The 18,264-nt window shown below is 46.5% G+C and overlaps 2 protein-coding genes across 2 annotated transcripts in view; both read left to right on the top strand.

The window, feature by feature from the left end:
• LOC137536884 (zinc finger protein 852-like) overlaps positions 1-3,364 on the top strand; it is a 34,278-nt gene extending 30,914 nt beyond the window's left edge. The window contains exon 7 of the mRNA XM_068259066.1: positions 1,930-3,364. Within this exon, the coding sequence (XP_068115167.1) occupies positions 1,930-3,275 (1,346 nt within the window). The 3' untranslated portion in view covers positions 3,276-3,364. The remainder of the gene's footprint in view (positions 1-1,929) is intronic.
• Positions 3,365-5,024: 1,660 nt separating this feature from the next.
• Positions 5,025-18,264, top strand: part of LOC137536885 (uncharacterized) — a 35,283-nt gene continuing 22,043 nt past the window's right edge. Inside the window, exons 1-5 of the mRNA XM_068259067.1 lie at positions 5,025-5,063; positions 9,210-9,335; positions 14,778-14,856; positions 14,951-15,048; positions 15,172-15,598. Coding sequence (XP_068115168.1) covers positions 5,025-5,063; positions 9,210-9,335; positions 14,778-14,856; positions 14,951-15,048; positions 15,172-15,598 — 769 coding nt within the window. The remainder of the gene's footprint in view (positions 5,064-9,209; positions 9,336-14,777; positions 14,857-14,950; positions 15,049-15,171; positions 15,599-18,264) is intronic.

The following is an 18,264-nucleotide window of genomic DNA, read 5'->3' on the forward strand; positions in this document are numbered from 1 at the left end:
TCATAGTACCAACAAATGAGGAGGAGATACTGTACACCATATGAAAGGCCCATCTCCATTCCTCAGTATAACATCATAGTACCAACCAATGAGGAGGAGATACTGCACACCATATGAAAGGCCCATCTCCATTCCTCAGTATAACATCATAGTGCCAACAAATGAGGAGGAGATACTGTACACCATATGAAAGGTCCCTCTACATTCCTCAGTATAACATCATAGTACCAACCAATAAGGAGGAGATACTGTACACCAAATGAAAGGTCCATCTCCATTCCTCAGTATAACATCATAGTACCAACAAATGAGGAGGAGATACTGTACACCATATGAAAGGCCCATCTCCATTCCTCAGTATAACATCATAGTACCAACCAATGAGGAGGAGATACTGCACACCATATGAAAGGCCCAGCTCCATTCCTCAGTATAACATCATAGTACCAACCAATGAGGAAGAAATACTGTACACCATATGAAAGGCCCAGCTCCATTCCTCAGTATAACATCATAGTACCAACCAATGAGGAGGAGATACTGTACACCATATGAAAGGTCTATCTCCATTCCTCAGTATAACATCATAGTAGTACCAACAAATGAGGAGGAGATACTGTACACCATATGAAAGGCCCATCTCCATTCCTCAGTATAACATCATAGCCCCAACAAATGAGGAGGAGATACTGTACACCATATGAAAGGCCATCTCCATTCCTCAGTATAACATCATGTTCCCAACAAATGAGGAGGAGATACTGTACACCATATGAAAGGTCCATCTCCGTTCCTCAGTATAACATCATAGTGCCAACAAATGAGGAGGAGATACTGTACACCATATGAAAGGTCCATCTACATTCCTCAGTATAACATCATGTTCCCAACAAATGAGGAGGAGATACTGTACACCATATGAAAGGTCCATCTCCGTTCCTCAGTATAACATCATAGTGCCAACAAATGAGGAGGAGATACTGTACACCATATGAAAGGTCCATCTACATTCCTCAGTATAACATCATAGTACCAACAAATGAGGAGGGGATACTGTACACCATATGAAAGGACCATCTCCATTCCTCAGTATAACATCATAGCACCAACAAATGAGGAGGAGATACTGTACAACACATGAAAGGCCCATCTCCATTCCTCAGTATAACATCATAGCCCCAACAAATGAGCAGGAGATACTGTACACCATATGAAAGGTCCATCTACATTCCTCAGTATAACATCATAGCACCAATAAATGAGGAGGAGATACTGCACACCATATGCAAGGCACATCTCCATTCCTCAGTATAACATCATAGCCCCAACAAATGAGGAGGAGATACTGTACACCATATGAAAGGCCATCTCCATTCCTCAGTATAACATCATGTTCCCAACAAATGAGGAGGAGATACTGTACACCATATGAAAGGCCCATCTCCATTCCTCAGTATAACATCATAGTGCCAACAAATGAGCAGGAGATACTGTACACCATATGAAAGGTCCATCTACATTCCTCAGTATAACATCATAGCACCAATAAATGAGGAGGAGATACTGCACACCATATGAAAGGCCCATCTCCATTCCTCAGTATAACATCATAGTGCCAACAAATGAGCAGGAGATACTGTACACCATATGAAAGGCCCATCTCCATTCCTCAGTATAACATCATAGTACCAACAAATGAGGAGGAGATACTGTACACCATATGAAAGGTCCATCTACATTCCTCAGTATAATGTCATAACAGCAACACATGAGGAGATCCTGTACACCTTACAAAAAGACAGTCTTTATTCCAAAGTATAAACCTAGAGCCAATACACTGTGACATCATACATTGCTAGAACCACATACATGACTGCTGTCTGCCCACAGTTGAATGAATGTCCTATAATGTTATTGTTTCCCCAATAGATGGACAGGATGTGGGGAACACCTCGGAGGGACGGCTTATCTCACCTCCAGATGATAATGCAGAAGATAATGGCATCACACAATATTCTCCAGGAGGAAACCCCATTACTGGAAATACACATCACAGACTTCACCATGAGGACAGATCATTGGATCCCTCTAATCCTGAGGAATCTTCTAACAAATCACTTACTGTTTCCTCAAATAACCAGCCAAGGCTTCATGGTGTAGATAGGTCATCAGATGAGTGTAGTAATGAGGAATCCTCTCCTGTTACGTCACATGCTGTTACACCAGTAGAAGACCTTGTTGTACATCAGACAGTGTGTAGCGGGGAACATCCTTACTTATGTGCAGAGTGTGGGAAGTGTTTTGTTTGGAAAGAAGAATTTCTTACGCACCAAAGGGGTCATACAACTGAGCGTCCATTTGCATGTTCTGATTGTGGGAAACGTTACATCCATAATCAAGATCTCCTTAGGCACCAGAGAAGTCACACGGGGCAGTTACCTTTTTCATGTACAGAGTGTGGGAAAAATTTCATTTGGAAAGAGCAGTTCATTATACATCAGAGAAGCCACACAGGTGAACGCCCTTTTAAATGTTCAAAGTGTGGGAAATGTTTCAGCAGGAAAGAAAACCTCACTAGGCACATGAGAAGTCACAACGGAGAGCGTCCTTTCTCTTGTTCTGAGTGTGGGAAAGGTTTCATTCAGAAAACAGATCTTGTTAGACATCGGATAATTCACACTGGTGAGCGTCCTTTCTTCTGTTCACAGTGTGGAAAAGGCTTCATTCACATGGCAAGTCTTGTTAGACATCAAAAATGTCACACAAATGTGAGCCTTTTGCCTTGTTCAGAATGTGGGAAAGGTTTCTCTAATAAAGGCAGCTTGGTTAGACACCAAAAAATTCACACAGGGGCCCGTCCTTTTTCATGTCCAGACTGCAGAAAATGCTTCTTTCAGAAAGGAGAACTTTATAAACACCAGAGAATTCACATTGTTGCACCTCCATTTATATGTTCAGAGTGTGGGAAAGGTTTCTTTGACCGTAAACAATTCCTTACACACCAGAGAAGTCACACAGGTGAACCTCCTTTCCCTTGCACGGAGTGTGGGAAAGGTTTCAACTTTCAAAAAGATTTTCTTAGACACCAGAGGAGTCACACGGGTGAGCGCCCGTTTTCATGTTCAGAGTGTGGGAAGAGCTTCAGGCAGAAAGCACACCTTCATACACATACGAAAAGTCACTCTGGTGAGCGCCCTTTCCCATGCCTAGAGTGTGGGAAATGTTTTAAAGAGAAAGGTAACCTAATTGCACATCAGAGAAGGCACTCACGCTAATGCTGACAAAATAAGTACAGTGGCCTGTCATATTTTTAATTGTTCTGTCATGGATTTGAATTTTCAAGAATAAAAAAAACTATATCTGAGTTGATTAGTTTCTGATATATTACCCCATGCAAATGTGATATTTTAGGGATAGGTGGAGTCAACCACTGGATTTTTTTTGTGTGGCCCCTGCCACAGTTCCCACTAACTGTCACATGTTTTTAGGATGGAGTCAGTAATTTTCTGTATTCCTTCTGTAATAGAAGCTATAAAGTAGACCACAATATTGATTCTTAGAAAGGAAGAATATCAGTTGGGGCTACTATAAGAAAGGTTATTAAAGAGTATGTAACTTTACACCTGTAGGCTCTCCCCACACCCCGCAAAAAAGACACAATTAGTAGGGGGAAGCCACTGGATGATCCAAAGTGCTATGCTGGGAGCCTCTAAACAATCTCGGCATTAACCACTTAAGAACAGCAGTGCTAAACTTCCCTAGTGACCAGGCCATTTTTTACTAAATAGGTCACTGCAGCTTTAAGGCAGGGCCGTACAACTCAGCACACAAGTTATTCCCCCTCCCTTTTCTTCCCACTAACAGAGCTCTCTGTTCATGGAGTCTTTAACCTGCTGGCATGTTTTGTTTATTTTTATGTAAATATATTTTTTTTAAATATTACTATTTTTTGTGTGTGTGTGTGCCTCCCTCCCCCGCCAGCCAATCAGTGCGATCGGCTGTCATAGGCTTCAGCCTATGATAGTGGATCGCCTTTGTGCCTCTGGAGGGGACAGCCGAGTGACACGGCTGTCCCCAGTACAGCGCTGCCTTAGATTGCAGCTCTGTACAGTGTTATTAGACATCGGTTTCGGCATCTAACAGTCTCCGAGCGGCGATCGCAGCTGGGAGACTGATGGTGGAGCAGAGCTCCGTCATTCCAGCGAGGATGTGCGCGTGTTGGCGTGCGCGATTTCCAGCAATCCCCGCCCCTAGCACTTCACGCCGATCGACGTAGAGTGGTCCTGGGGCTGCCGCTGCGTTCACAACCAATTGGCGTGGAGCGGTCGGCAGGAGGTTAATGTTAAAGATCACTAGTGTTCGCCTCCATGTACAAGCATGACAGCACTGCGCAGGCTCAAAGTATGGCCTACGCAGTAGCATGGAGCTGCTCGTTCATGGCTTTTTTTTTCCATGCAGTAGAAGCTCTGTGCCACTGCGCAGGTGCAAACCCACTGGCATCTGCGCAGTGTAGCCGCGCTTGTACAAGGAGGGGAGTGCAGACGCTAAGAGGAAGAGGGTCCAGGCTGGCAATGGAGGGGCTACTGAGCGTCAGGGAAGTATCTGGAGTATCCAGAACCTTCCCCCTACTGACCTAAGTATGTAATTGTTTTTCCTCATTACATGTTTATTTTAAAACCAATCAATTCCCACTGAAGGTGGCCATTAACAGTACAGTCCCGGCAATATGATAGTTTGGAAACAATTAGTTGCGCCCATTTACAACCAAATTATTGCTACTAGTCGGTCTTGCTGGTGGCTCAAGCATGCGCAGTAGGATGGTCCTGCTCAAGCTTTGTTAGAAAAGCTGCGCTGATCTGGCCTGTGCTATTGTGCAAGCACGAGCCATCTGTGTCTATACAGTAGCAGGGGCCTGATCAAGCTCAGCTATTTCCGCCAAAGCCTGAGTGAGTCCATGCTACTTTGCAGACGCAGTGTGGCCATGCTTTTGGCATCTCTGTTCTCAAACGGCTTGGTGGAGTAAGATGGGAGAAGCCTCTGGAGGAGGACTTCCTCCTCCCCAGGTAAGTATCTAATTTCTCTTACTCACAGGTTTGCTTTAATGTGTACCTGAGGTGATATGGAGGTTAATTCACAAAGGTTATTTATTTTTTACCTAAACTGTAAGGAGAGCTAATGCATGAGATAAACAAATCAGAAGAAATAATTCATGAGATAAAGAGATTAGAAGAGATAAATCATGATTTACTGTATAAACCTAACCTCCCTGTACACACTACCTGTCTAATGCCAAACCTCTCCGCACACACTACCTAACCTACCTAATGCCTAACCTCCCCGCACGCACTACCTGCCTAATGCCTAACCTCCCCGCACGCACTACCTGCCTAAACCTAACCTCACTGCACACACTACCTGCCTAAACCTAACATCCCCGCACGCACTACCTGCCTAATGCCTAACCTCCCCGCATGCACTACCTGCCTAATGCCTAACCTCCCCACACACACTACCTGCCTAAACCTAACATCCCCGCACACACTACCTGCCTAAACGTAACCTCCCCGCACACACTACCTGCCTAATGCCCAAACCTCCCCGCACACACTACCTGCCTAAACCTAACCTCCACACACACACTACCTGCCTAAACCTAACCTCCTCACACACACTACCTGCCTAAACCTAACCTCCCCGCACACTCTACCTGCCTAATCCCTAAACCTCCCTGCACACACTACCTGCCTAAACCTAACCTCCCCGCACACACTACCTGCCTAATCCCTAAACCTTCCTGCACACACTACCTGCCTAAACCTAACCTCACCACACACACTACCTGTCTAATCCCTAAACCTCCCGGCACACACTACCGGCCTAATGCCTAACCTCCCCGCACACACTACCTGCCTAATGCCTAAACCTCCCCGCACACACTACCTGCCTAATGCCTAAACCTACCCGCACACACTACCTGCCTAAACCTAACCTCCCCGCACACGCTACCTGCCTAATCACTAAACCTCCCCGCACACACTATCTGCCTAATTCCTAAACCTCCCTGCACACATTACCTGCCTAATGCCTAAACCTCCCTGCACACACTACCTGCCTAATGCCTAAACCTCCCTGCACAGACTACCTGCCTAATGCCTAAACATAACCTCCCCGCACACACTACCTGCCTAATGCCTAAACCTCCCCACACACTACCTGCCTAATGCCTAAACCTCCCCGCACAATCTGCTTAATCCCTAAACCTCCCCGCACACACTACCTGCCTAATGCCTAAACCTCCCCACACACACTACCTGCCTAATGCCTAAACCTCCCTGCACACATTAATGCCTAAAGCTCCCCGCACACACTACCTGCCTAATGCCTAAACCTCCCTGCCCACACTATCTGCCTAATGCCTAAACCTCCCCGCATACACTACCTGCCTAATGCCTAAACCTCCCCGCACACACTACCTGCTTAATGCCTAAACTTTCCCGTACACACTGCCTGCCTAATGCCTAAACCTCCCCGCTCACACTACCTGCCTAATGCCTAAACCTCCCCACACACACTACCTGCCTAATCCTCCCTGCCCACACTATCTGCCTAATGCCTAAACCTAACCTCCCCACACACACTACCTGCCTAATGCCTAAACCTCTCTGCCCACACTATCTGCCTAATGCCTGAACCTAACCTCCCCACACACACTACCTGCCTAATGCCTAAACCTCCCTGCCCACACTATCTGCCTAATGCCTAAACCTAACCTCCCCGCACACACTACCTGCCTAATGCCTAAACCTCCCTGCCCACACTATCTGCCTAATGCCTGAACCTAACCTCCCCGCATACACTACCTGCCTAATGCCTAAACCTCCCCGCACACACTACCTGCCTAATGCCTAAACCTGCCCACACACACTACCTGCCTAATGCCTAAACCTCCCCGCACACACTACCTGCTTAATGCCTAAACTTTCCCGTACACACTGCCTGCCTAATGCCTAAACCTCCCCGCACACACTACCTGCCTAATGCCTAAACCTCCCCGGACACACTCCCTGCCTAATGCCTAAACCTCCCCGCACACACTACCTGCCAAATGCCTAAACCTCCCCACACACACTACCTGCCTAATGCCTAAACCTACCCGCACACACTACCTGCCTAATGCCTAAACCTCCCCACACACACTACCTGCCTAATGCCTAAACCTCCCCGCACACACTACCTGCCTAATGCCTAAACCTCCCTGCCCAGTGTGCCCACACTATCTGCCTAATGCCTAAACCTCCCCGCACACACTACCTGCCTAATGCCCAAACCTTCCAGCACACACTACCTGCCTAATGGCTAAACCTCCCTGCCCAGTGTGCCCACACTACCTGCCTAATGCCCAAACCTCCCCGCACACACTACCTGCCTAATGCCTAAACCTCCCTGCCCAGTGTGCCCACACTACCTGCCTAATGCCCAAACCTCCCCGCACACACAATCTGCCTAATGCCTAAACCTCCCCGCACACACTACCTGCCTAATGCATAAACCTCGCCACACACACTACCTGCTTTTTATTTAACCCTTTGAAATGACCTCAAGTGTCTGGTCATTAATATAGAGATAAGTAACATAAGCTAGAATACATTCTACTGTCCGCTTGCCACATGCGCCCAAATTTACTGCTTCGGCAGTAAATGGCATCACCGGTTTGGTGATACTCCCTGTTGCTGCATCTTGAGCTATATTTACTGCAATTTGTGCAATAACTACAATGGTCTTTAGTGGACTAGATTAGACAGACTGAGACCGCTACATGGAGCTTGTTTATCGGAAGGTGTGCCATCTTAGCAGTGGTTTGGAGGAGGATACAAGAGGCCTCTGGAGGATCCAGGGGCTTCCCTCGTCTTAGGTAAGTACCTTTTTTTTGTCGCCTCTGATCCCTAAAGCCCCCAGCCCAGCAAAGCCCCCAGCCCTGCAAAGCCCCCAGCCCAGCAAAGCTCCCAGCCCAGCAAAGCTCTCAGCTCAGCAAAGCTCTCAGCCCTGCAAAGCACCCAGCCCCGCAAAATGCCCAGCAAAGCTCCCAGTCCAGCAAAGCCCCTAGCCCTGCAAAGGGTCTTGCAAAGCACCCAGCCCTGCAAAGCACCCAGCTCAGCAAAGGAATCTGTATGAGAATGTTCATATCAGCGCTGTTCGTGTACCATTTTTGGGGCGTTTTTGCTATAATGGAAGGTATAGACCAGGGATCCCCAAACTTTTTCGGTCATGGGCCAGTTCAGCATACTTCAGACTGCTCAGGAGCTGGAAAATACATACAATGTTGAAAAACATTACTTTAAATCTAGGCATTGATTCCCCCCAATCATGCCTGGAGGAGAACTCCCAGCAGCAGCCATTCAGTCATGTGGCACCCAAAGAACGTCTTTGTGCACCAGACAGTGAAGCATACCCAGGTGACAACCTGCCCTCCAGTTAGACAGCAGTGTCACCTGATGCAGAATTGGAAGCCAGAGAATGGCTTGCTTCTACAGTATGTGGGTGGACGGGTGGTGCCAGCACTGCTATTCTATATGTGGGCCGCCGACATTTAAAGTTGCAGTGAGCCACATCTATAAGTTATACATTTTGTGTTTGGGGGGCCAGTGAAAAAGCCTCGGCGGGCCGCATTTGGCCCGCGGGCCGTAGTTTGAGGACCACTGGTATAGAGAGTGCTAAATGCTCACAAAACCGCTTTATGCGGCTATTGCGTTGGCATTTTTTAGAATAAAATACATTGTATGTATTATTTTCCGGGTCAAAGGGATCACTTCCTGACTTGCGTCAAGGAATGAATTACAAAACCGCTCTGGAAAAGCTCTTAGAAAAGAGCTTTTACCAGAAAGTGGACCACCGGGAGTGGGGGTGCACAAAAACGCTAAACGCTTGCATTTTTGTTTTTAGATGTGATGGAGGCCTTCTTGTTTGTTGTAGATGTTATATTACCCAGATATGCCTCTGCTGTATGGCAGGATGTTATTATACCATGCATGATTGATTGATCCATGTATGCGTTTTGAGCTTGTGCTGATGGAATCTGTTCCAATTGTGCTTTGCATGAGCTATGTATATACTTATATTCCTCACTATTGTTTGCCTTGCACCCTGTACAACGCCACGGACGATGATGGCGCCTCTCTGCTACCATTGCCTAAGGCTCTGGATTGTTGCAGTTCCTCTGCCGTCCACAAGATGGAGGGCACACAATTCAGGAAGGGGTGAATCTTGCAGACCGGAAGTTCCTGGTTAGAGCTAAATTGGGCAGAAGCAGAGAGTATCATAACTGGAACTGGCAAGAGGTGAGATAATACGATATTATTGTACTATTTAGTCCCTGTGTTCCCTACCCACCTCCAGCAGCGGCTGCTACATGCTTAGAGGAGAATAACAAAGGCAATCATGCATGCACATTTGTATATCTGGCACATCTAGTAGTGCAGCTATTCATTGAGCTATATTGATGTAGATTGGTATGCATGGAAAAAGAAAACAACATAATTTGAAATACACGTGCACACAAATCCAAAATTGCAGTACAAAAATCAAAGGAGGAAACCCCAAAACTCACAAAATGCAGAATCAGCAAAGGGGCAAGGTTAAAGTTCTGACTTTAGAAAAGGGTTTGTGGTTTTGGTGTTGGTAGGTCAAAACGTTGGAGCACCGGCTCTCAGAGCCACATAGTCATGGCCGGATTTCTGGCAAGGCCACATAGGCCATGGCCTAGGGCACCAGATAAACAAGGGGCGGCCTGCAGACAGTGGGCATTATTTTCAGGGCATTATTTGCAAGTGTCCAAACAAATGAAAGTGGTCAGGATAACTGCACTATTAGTACCAGCTGGCATCTGCCTGTGCTGTGCTACAGGCAGCTGCAGTGTGTTAACCAAACGTTTGTAATCAGTGTGTGACTAGCAAAAAGCCAGACTTTGTCCAATGACATAGCAGCAGCTCCAGGCAGTTACAGAAGGCCGGGTCTCACACACTTGGTGTGGGGGATGAAAAGACCAGGGGCAGCACCAGCAAATAGTACAGAATACAGAAGGCAGCCTCTCACAGTACCCATTTCTTAATTATTGATTGGCCAGCGCTGTTACCCTGGAGACAGCAGTGGGTACAGGACTCACTTTTACGTGTTACTGACCCCACCCAATGTCCAATTGTGAGACACTTTTGACTATGTGTGTGTGGTGGAAGGCTCCCACCACGCCCATCACCTGTAGATCGCTTGATTGACCAGTTCCCCCGTGTGACATGATTGATTCACTTCATGTTGCCATGGAGACCTCGGCACTAGCCCCAATAGTGGACACCATCGGCCCAAAAATGTTTGGATTGGTGTGTGTGGAGAGAGGTGGTAGGATACGGTTTCGGTTGGGGCGGCTGGTAATAGTCGGCCTTGGGCGGTAAGAAGTACAAATCCGGCCCTGCACATAGTGTGGCACTGCCATAGACCGTATTACGGCTGTACTTCAAATTCACACTATAAACTGACGTATCTTCATAGTGAAAGAGTCCTAATATGCTTTATGGTAATACCAGCACCTAACTCAGTAAGAAGGGGCACTCACTCTTTTCTTAGACCCTCTGTAAGATGGGGTCAAAAGAGCTTTGGGGTCATCTAGGCCGGCCCGCCTTTTCCAGATATCACTGTCAGTACTCCAGCTTGCGTATGTCTAAAGTTCCAATCGCCTCAAATAATCGAGCCTCCATAGCATAAAACCGTCATATAAATTATATTAAAAAATGCACGTGTCACAGCATAAAACAAGCGCCCAGAGATTATACTACTCAGTGATGGCCACCTTGCTGGCTGGGCACATGGCTGCACACTCTCTCCACGCCTCATCCATGGTCCACCTGTCACACCTATGAGTTGTCACGTACACGCCCTCCACTCGACTAGTTTTGTCGCTTTTGCCGAAATATATTTTGGCGAAATATATATGCAATGAAAACAAATCATTGAGTCCTTGGTTTAGTCTATAAAATGAGTGGATTAAAAAAATGCAATGTCCTGTCAAGCTTTAATTTATTCATACAAAATCGAATGTATCTTTTGTTCAACAAAAAAAAAAAAATACCTACATTATAAATTACTGTTTGGCTTAAACAGAATAAGTTGCCAAGATAAAATCACACATAGTAAAGTGTGATTTTATCACCACCAGGGTCCGTACTCCACATATGGTCTTGGAATTTCTGCCCCCGGTGTAAAATTGGGCCAGGGTAATTTTTTTTTCATTCCGGGAGGTGCCGATGGACCCGTCGTTGGCTGCTGTAGTCAGGGCCGGCCCTAGACTTTTTGCCGCCTGAGGCAAATTTTGAAAAAATATGCATAGACTACATATATGTATTGCCATTCAAACTTTTTTGGAGGTGTCTCTTAAAGGAAAATCAAACCGGCTGTAGAAACCTCTAAGGCTACAAGTAAGAATGGGGGAGTGTAGGAGTCACAGGTAGTAAATAGTAAATTAGCAGGGAGGCATGGCTTCACCTCTGCTCATCAAAATGTGCTGCCAAATTCTGTGTAGAGGGACTAATGCAGAGGTGCCTTTCAGTTCTGCCGTGTCACCTATATATATATATATATATATATATGAAGTGACGTTATAATATGTGGCCAGCCGGTTTGTGTTCTCAGTGCAGAAACATGCCAACATCATGCTGATGAAAAAGTAATGGGGCACATAGCTAGTGTGACAGGACACAGCTCTCCACAAGAATAACTTTGCAGTTTCAAAGATGGAGATTGCCTTTCATGTCTATGGGCCAACAGAGAAGCTTGCACTCCACAATAATCCCAAGCCCAATGCACTCAGATGGCTCGCCCTCAGCCACCCCCAGCTGCCAGAGGGCGAGATATTCTCTCTCATTGGTCAGTGAGGTCACTTGATCTTTTTCACTGTCATGTAACCCATTCAAGCCAATAGGATGTAGGGCATCACTGCTTATTTTAGTGGTGATAAACACATATGAAAAATTCAAACTGCCCTATAATAAATAGGCTGGTGTATTATTTTGCAGCGATGCAGGGCGAGCGATCTCTCGCTGTATTATAATACATGAATTCCATTAACCTATTGAGAAACCAACTCTTAAAATCATACCACTTACACTGCAATTCTCTGTAATGCCATTGCTTTTATTGTGGTTAGAAATAAGTTTAAAATCTGACTTTACATGGATTTTCTTTCTCTGCAACTCTCGGAAGACCACACTAATCTGGTTAAGGCACACCTGACTTGAGGTAAAGCTACCTAAGGTAAGCACAGAGGTAGGTTCATACTGGACCCACATGCCTCTGTGCATTGTCCGTTCCTATTCTCATTCCTTCTGGCTCCAGTAATCACTCCTTGAAAAATTTGACTTTTGGCTGAAGTCAAATTTTCAGACCGGAAGAGGCAGGCTTATTGTGATGTTCCATCCTATCACCCTCCCATTCCCTTCTCTGCCCCACCCCATTCCCTCATCTCACAGCAAGCCTTCCTCTTCCTGTTTGAAAGGTTGTCTTTAGGGGATGTAGGGAGAACTTGGAGCAGAATGGACAATACACAGAGATATGTGGATCCAGCATCTTACCTTAGGTAGCCTTGCCTTTTATAAGAGATGTTCTAAAGTGCACCTGAACTCCTAACTCCTCTCTGCTCTAAAAGTTACACAACAGCATAATAACCTTTAACCACATGCGGACCGACGCAGTACGAATCTACGTCCAGCAGGTGGTGCTGCCGCTCTGACTGGACGTGGATTCAACGTCCTTGTGAATGAATGTCCCGCCGCGATCGTGCGCATATGACAGCTGACATCTCCCCTCAGTGATCAGGAGCCATCGCGATCGGCTCCTGATCATGTGATCACTACGATCGCCGGTGGATTACAGCAATGGCGGTGGGAGGGGAAGAAGTGGATCCACTCACCTTCTGGACATTACTCCAATGATCTTCGCTCCCTCTGCATCCCTGCTCGCTCTGACTCTAATGTCGAGTCCCGGCTTGATGACATCATGGACAAGCAGCAGTGTTCTCCCCAGAATTTTTTTCCAGCCGGGTGGTATGAAATAGTAGCCAGGTGGCATGAAAAAGTAAGCAGGTGGGGCAATATGAGAAAATGCGTGGCTGGTTCTTTTGTGCAAAACTCTCCTTATAGCAGAGAAAGAGGTGAGCCGATGACAGCCGGTTGCTCATCAAAACTAGCTGGGTGGAGCACCCGGCTAAAAGAGCCTGGGGAGAACACTGGAGCAGGGATGCCGGCTAGAGCGGAGGGGGCTAGAGCTGCTTACCGCAGGACTCAGGAAGGTGAGCAAAGGCTGCTGGCTGTACTGGGGACACATGGCTATACTGGGGACATCGATGCCTAGCTATCTATACTGGGGATCCGGCTGTCTGACCCCCCAAATGCGACATGCCCCCCCCTCCCCCCGCAGGTAAAATGCCCTGGTCCTTAAGGGGGGTTAGGCCACCGGTCCCCAAAAGGTTAAACAAAAAACATGTATTTGTTACAGTTAATACAAATCCTAAAATAAATTTGCACAGTTACTACTTCCTGATTCATGGAAGTAGACATATTGTTTACAGCCTGTGCTCTCAAATAGGCTTAGCTGCTTATCTGCCATAGGCAGTCATGGGACACAGGGTAGAATCAAATTACAACTTGTGATTAGACACAAATGAGGGGAATTAAACAGGCTAAACTCTCTAAATACATTCAGGTTGCATTTCTCTACATTTTCCTTCTGTCCTGTGCAAGAGTTCAGCTCAGCGGATCGTTCAGAAACAGCCTTATCAGTCTGCCGACAGACTGTACACACGCCCTACTGTGGGCAGAACGCCTGCTCGCCCAGCGGGAGGGTCTGATGGACCCGTCGTTCGTTACAGTAGTGCGTGTGTACGCACCTTAAGTGATTTAAAAAAGTTTTTTTTAAAAAAAGAGGGGGGAGGGGGTAATTAACTACTTGGCGGCTGCTCCACGCCAATTGGCGTGAGCAGTGCGGTAGCCCCAGGACCTTTCCACGCCGCTTGGGGCTAGCAGGAGATCGAGCGCACGCTGCGCGCATCTCCTGCTTGGGGGGCGGAGCTCCGCCCTGCCATCAATCGCCGCTCGGGAGACTTAGACGGCGAAACCGCCGTCTAATAGGGTAGCGATCAGCGCTGTGTAACACGGCTGTCCCCCTGGGTGACACAGAAGTGTACGGCGGTGATAGGCTGAAGCCTATCACAGCCGATCGCAGTGATTGGCTGACTGGGGGACGGAGGGAGGGAGGGAAAACATTTAAAGAAATATGTATTTTTATTTAAAAAGTAATAATAATAAAAAAAAATAAACATGGGGGAGCGATCAGACCCCCACCAAGAGAGAGCTCTGTTGGTGGGGGGAAAAGGGGGGGGGGGGATAACTTATGTGCTGTGTTGTGCGGCCCTGCAGCTTTGCCTTAAAGCTGCAGTGGCCCAATTAAGTAAAAATGGCCTGGTCACTCAAGTGGTTAAAGCAAACCTATTCTCCTGCCGTTTTATAAAACCATCTTAAGTGAATGCCGCAGCAAGGTACTTTCCATATCTATAGAGAAAAGTGAGATTCAGATGAAGCAGAGTTGGGGTAGTTCCACTTATCACTACCGCTAATGGAGAAAGTGAATTGTGATGGAACATTATTTAGTAACAGCAAGGAGTGTGTCTGGATGGTGACTGTATGTGATGTCAGGCTCCTATAAGCTGTCAGGATGTCATTGTCTGTGTCTCCATACAGGAGTGTCAGTATACAGAAAGACACGAGGACCTCTACAAGGACATCATAATGGAGAATCAGCCGCCCCTCACATCACCGGGTAAGAGGAGACTTTCATGTCTTGTAAAGGAGAGAGCAGTACGGAGGGTCTACTTAGAAACAATGTATTCAGTCAATGTTTATGTTTCATACAGGTGGATCCAGTAACAGAAAACCACCAGAGAGATGCACTGGTCCTCTTTATTCCAAGGATTGTCCACAGGACGTTCACACTGACCCTCTCTATTTCCAGGTAGGTGGAACCGAGGGTCCTAAACTTGATACTATATGGTATTACATTTTTATAATGCAGTTTTAGTTAATAAGTGTTATTATGTATTTAAAATGTTAACTTCCCTTTATATTTTTATCTAAGGGTTATGATCACGTTGTTGTTAAAGTTGAAGAAGAGGATGAGAGTTATGTGAAGGCCGATCAGCGGTCTACGGAAAAGGGTGACATGATGAGGCCAATTAAAGTGGAACAAGAAGAGACGTATGAGAGGGGTGATCAGCAGTCTATGGAGTGTGGTGACATGATGGGGACAAATAAAGAGGAGGCAGAAGAGACGTATGTGAGGAATGACCAGCAGTCTATGGAGGAGGATGTAATAGTGAGGACTATTAAAGAGGAAGAAGAAGAGACGTATGTGATGAGTGATCAGGAGTGTATGGAGGAGGATGAAATAAGTACACTTAAACTGGAAGAAAAAATCTATGTGAGGAATAATCATCTGACTACGAAAAAGGGTCAGATAATACAGCCAATCAAAAAGGGGGAATGTTATCTAGACTTAAGGACAGGTAAGTCATCTTCTGACATTGAAAAATATTTTTCAACCTAGGGAACTTGCCTCAGTTATGAAAAATCTGTTTTATTGTATATAATAGGATTATCTCTCTATCCCCTCCCCACCCACCACCTAATGTGCTGATGTGAAGGAACTATGCACAATATTGGTAGGCAGTGATGCTCTTGGAAATCGAAATGTTAATGAAGTGCTGATTAAACAGCTGAGACCGCAGTTGGGGGGAGGGGTTAACTTACCCAGAAGTCTGTGGGATCTTTTGCAGACCATTTGCGTCACAGGCTGTGCCACAAATGGACCACAATGGATTCTGCACACTTCTGGGTAAGTTAATTCCCCCCCCCCCCTTCCTCTACTGCTGTCTCAGCTGTTTAATCACCGCTTCATTAACATTGCAATTTCCGAGAGCATCACTGTCTACCAATATTGTGCATAGTTCCTTCACATCAGCACATTAGGTGCTGATGTTGCCTGGCTATCTTGCTGATCCTCTGCCTCTAATGCTTTTAGCCATGGACCCAGAACAAGCATGCAACAGATCATATGTTTCTGACAAGATTAGCTGCATGCTTGTTTCTGGTGTTATTCAGCCACTACTGCAACCAAATAGACCAGCAGAGCTGCCAGGCAACTGGTATTGTTTAAAATAAATATGGCAGCCCAAATATTCTTTTCACTACAGTTGTCCTTTAACCTGCTGAGCGTTCTGGACGAGCTGAGCTCATCCAGAGACGCTGGAGGGTGCTGCTCAGGCCCTGCTGGGCCGATTTAGACGAAATAAAAAGGAGCACACGCAGCCGGCACTTTGCCAGCCGCGTGTGCTACCTGATCGCCGCCGCAGCGCGGCGATGCGCCGCGTGCAGCGGCGAAAGAGGGTCCCCCTAGCCGCCCGAGCCCAGCGCAGCCGGACCAAACAGTTCTGGCCAGCGCTAAGGACTGGATCGGAGGCGGCTGACGTCAGGATGTCAGCTGACGTCCATGACGTCACTCCGCTTGTCGCCATGGCGACGAGGAAAGCAAAACAGGCCCTTCTTGTTACTTCTGATCGCCGGAGGCGATCAGAAGTGCGGATCAGGAGCACCCTCTAGTGGGCTTTCATGCAGCCAACTTTCAGTTGGCTGCATGAAATAGTTTTTTTTTTTTTATTAAAAAAAAAAACCATCCGGTCGCCAGCCTGGCGATCTTAATAGAACGCCAGGCAGGTTGAAGCAAGCCCAAGGTTGCTAAAAAACCCTCTAAGATAGATTCTTACTGAAGAAGGCGGAAGCCTCTGGCTCATCCATAGACTTCCTACATGCTTTTTGACCCCACCACCTCTGACCGTTTACAAGTGCGGCTGTACTGCAGCTATGCAAGTGTAGCTGCACCAGTGCAGTAGCACAGAGTAGCTCATTCACAAGTTGTTCATCCTCGTCTGATTTACTGCCAGGTGTGGCCTTACTCGCACATGCTTAGCATGGCTGCTCTTGTATATGGGGCGGCAATGAGAACATATCTGGAAAGTTCTTGTCGGATATGTTCAGAGGGTCCAGGCACGGAAACCAAGGCTGCGGAGTCGAGGAGTCAGAGTTGGAGCAATTTTTGGGTACCTGGAGTTGGTTTCATAAACGGAGTAGTCTGTCGGAGTTGCATGATTTTGTACCCACTCCATGGACCTGCAAGCATTGTGGAGTCGGAGCAATTTTGGGTACCTAGAGTTGGAGGTTGCATAAACTGAGTAGTCGGAGTCGGATGATTTTTGTACCTACTCCACAGCCCTGCAGTGGAGTTGAGGAAGACACTGGAAACCTCTGGTCTATCCAGAGGGTTCCCTCTACCTAGGTAAGTATTTGCGTACCTATAAGCCCCTGGGATATTTGGGACAGGGTAGAGCCGGGAAAACATCTCACCCTGCTCCTGCAAAAGTCCCGGTGCGGTTAATTACTATTTCCCCTCCAGTCACCGTGGATAGTGGGGGAAAGACATAATTTGGTATCCAGCTCTTGCTGCCGGCCAAATTATGCTATTATAGTAATTTGAACTCCGTCTTTTGATGGTGCCCACATTATTGTCTGACCGCCGCTTTAGCGTAATTCCTATTACGGCGTTGGGTGCGCCAAGTTCTCGGGCACTGTTTTTGCTTCCTTCAGAGAATCTAACTCTTTATTTCCCCCTGCTATCTTGGGTTCACTTGAATGTTTTAGACTTTAGACACTTGTTTTTTGAGTTCTCAAGACCTAGCTTCAGGACTTTCAGGTAGAAAATATGTCATGCTTTACATCAAATTTATATGAATATGTTAAAAGTTCAAAAGGATATGCAAAGTTTAATGAAACTTTTTGTATTTCCTAAACCGCCCAATGAGGAGATTCTGTACAAAACATAAAAGTTCTATTTCCATTCCTCAGTATAACATCATAGTACCAACAAATGAGGAGGAGATACTGTACACCATATGAAAGGCCCATCTCCATTCCTCAGTATAGCATCATAGTACCAACAAATGCGGAGGAGATACTGTACACCATATGAAAGGCCCATCTCCATTCCTCAGTATAACATCATAGCACCAACAAATGAGGAGGAGATACTGTACACCATATGAAAGGCCCATCTCCATTCCTCAGTATAACATCATAGCACCAACAAATGAGGAGGAGATACTGTACACCATATGAAAGG

This window comes from Hyperolius riggenbachi, chromosome 10, assembly GCF_040937935.1.
Source record: "Hyperolius riggenbachi isolate aHypRig1 chromosome 10, aHypRig1.pri, whole genome shotgun sequence".
Taxonomy (NCBI): domain Eukaryota; kingdom Metazoa; phylum Chordata; class Amphibia; order Anura; family Hyperoliidae; genus Hyperolius; species Hyperolius riggenbachi.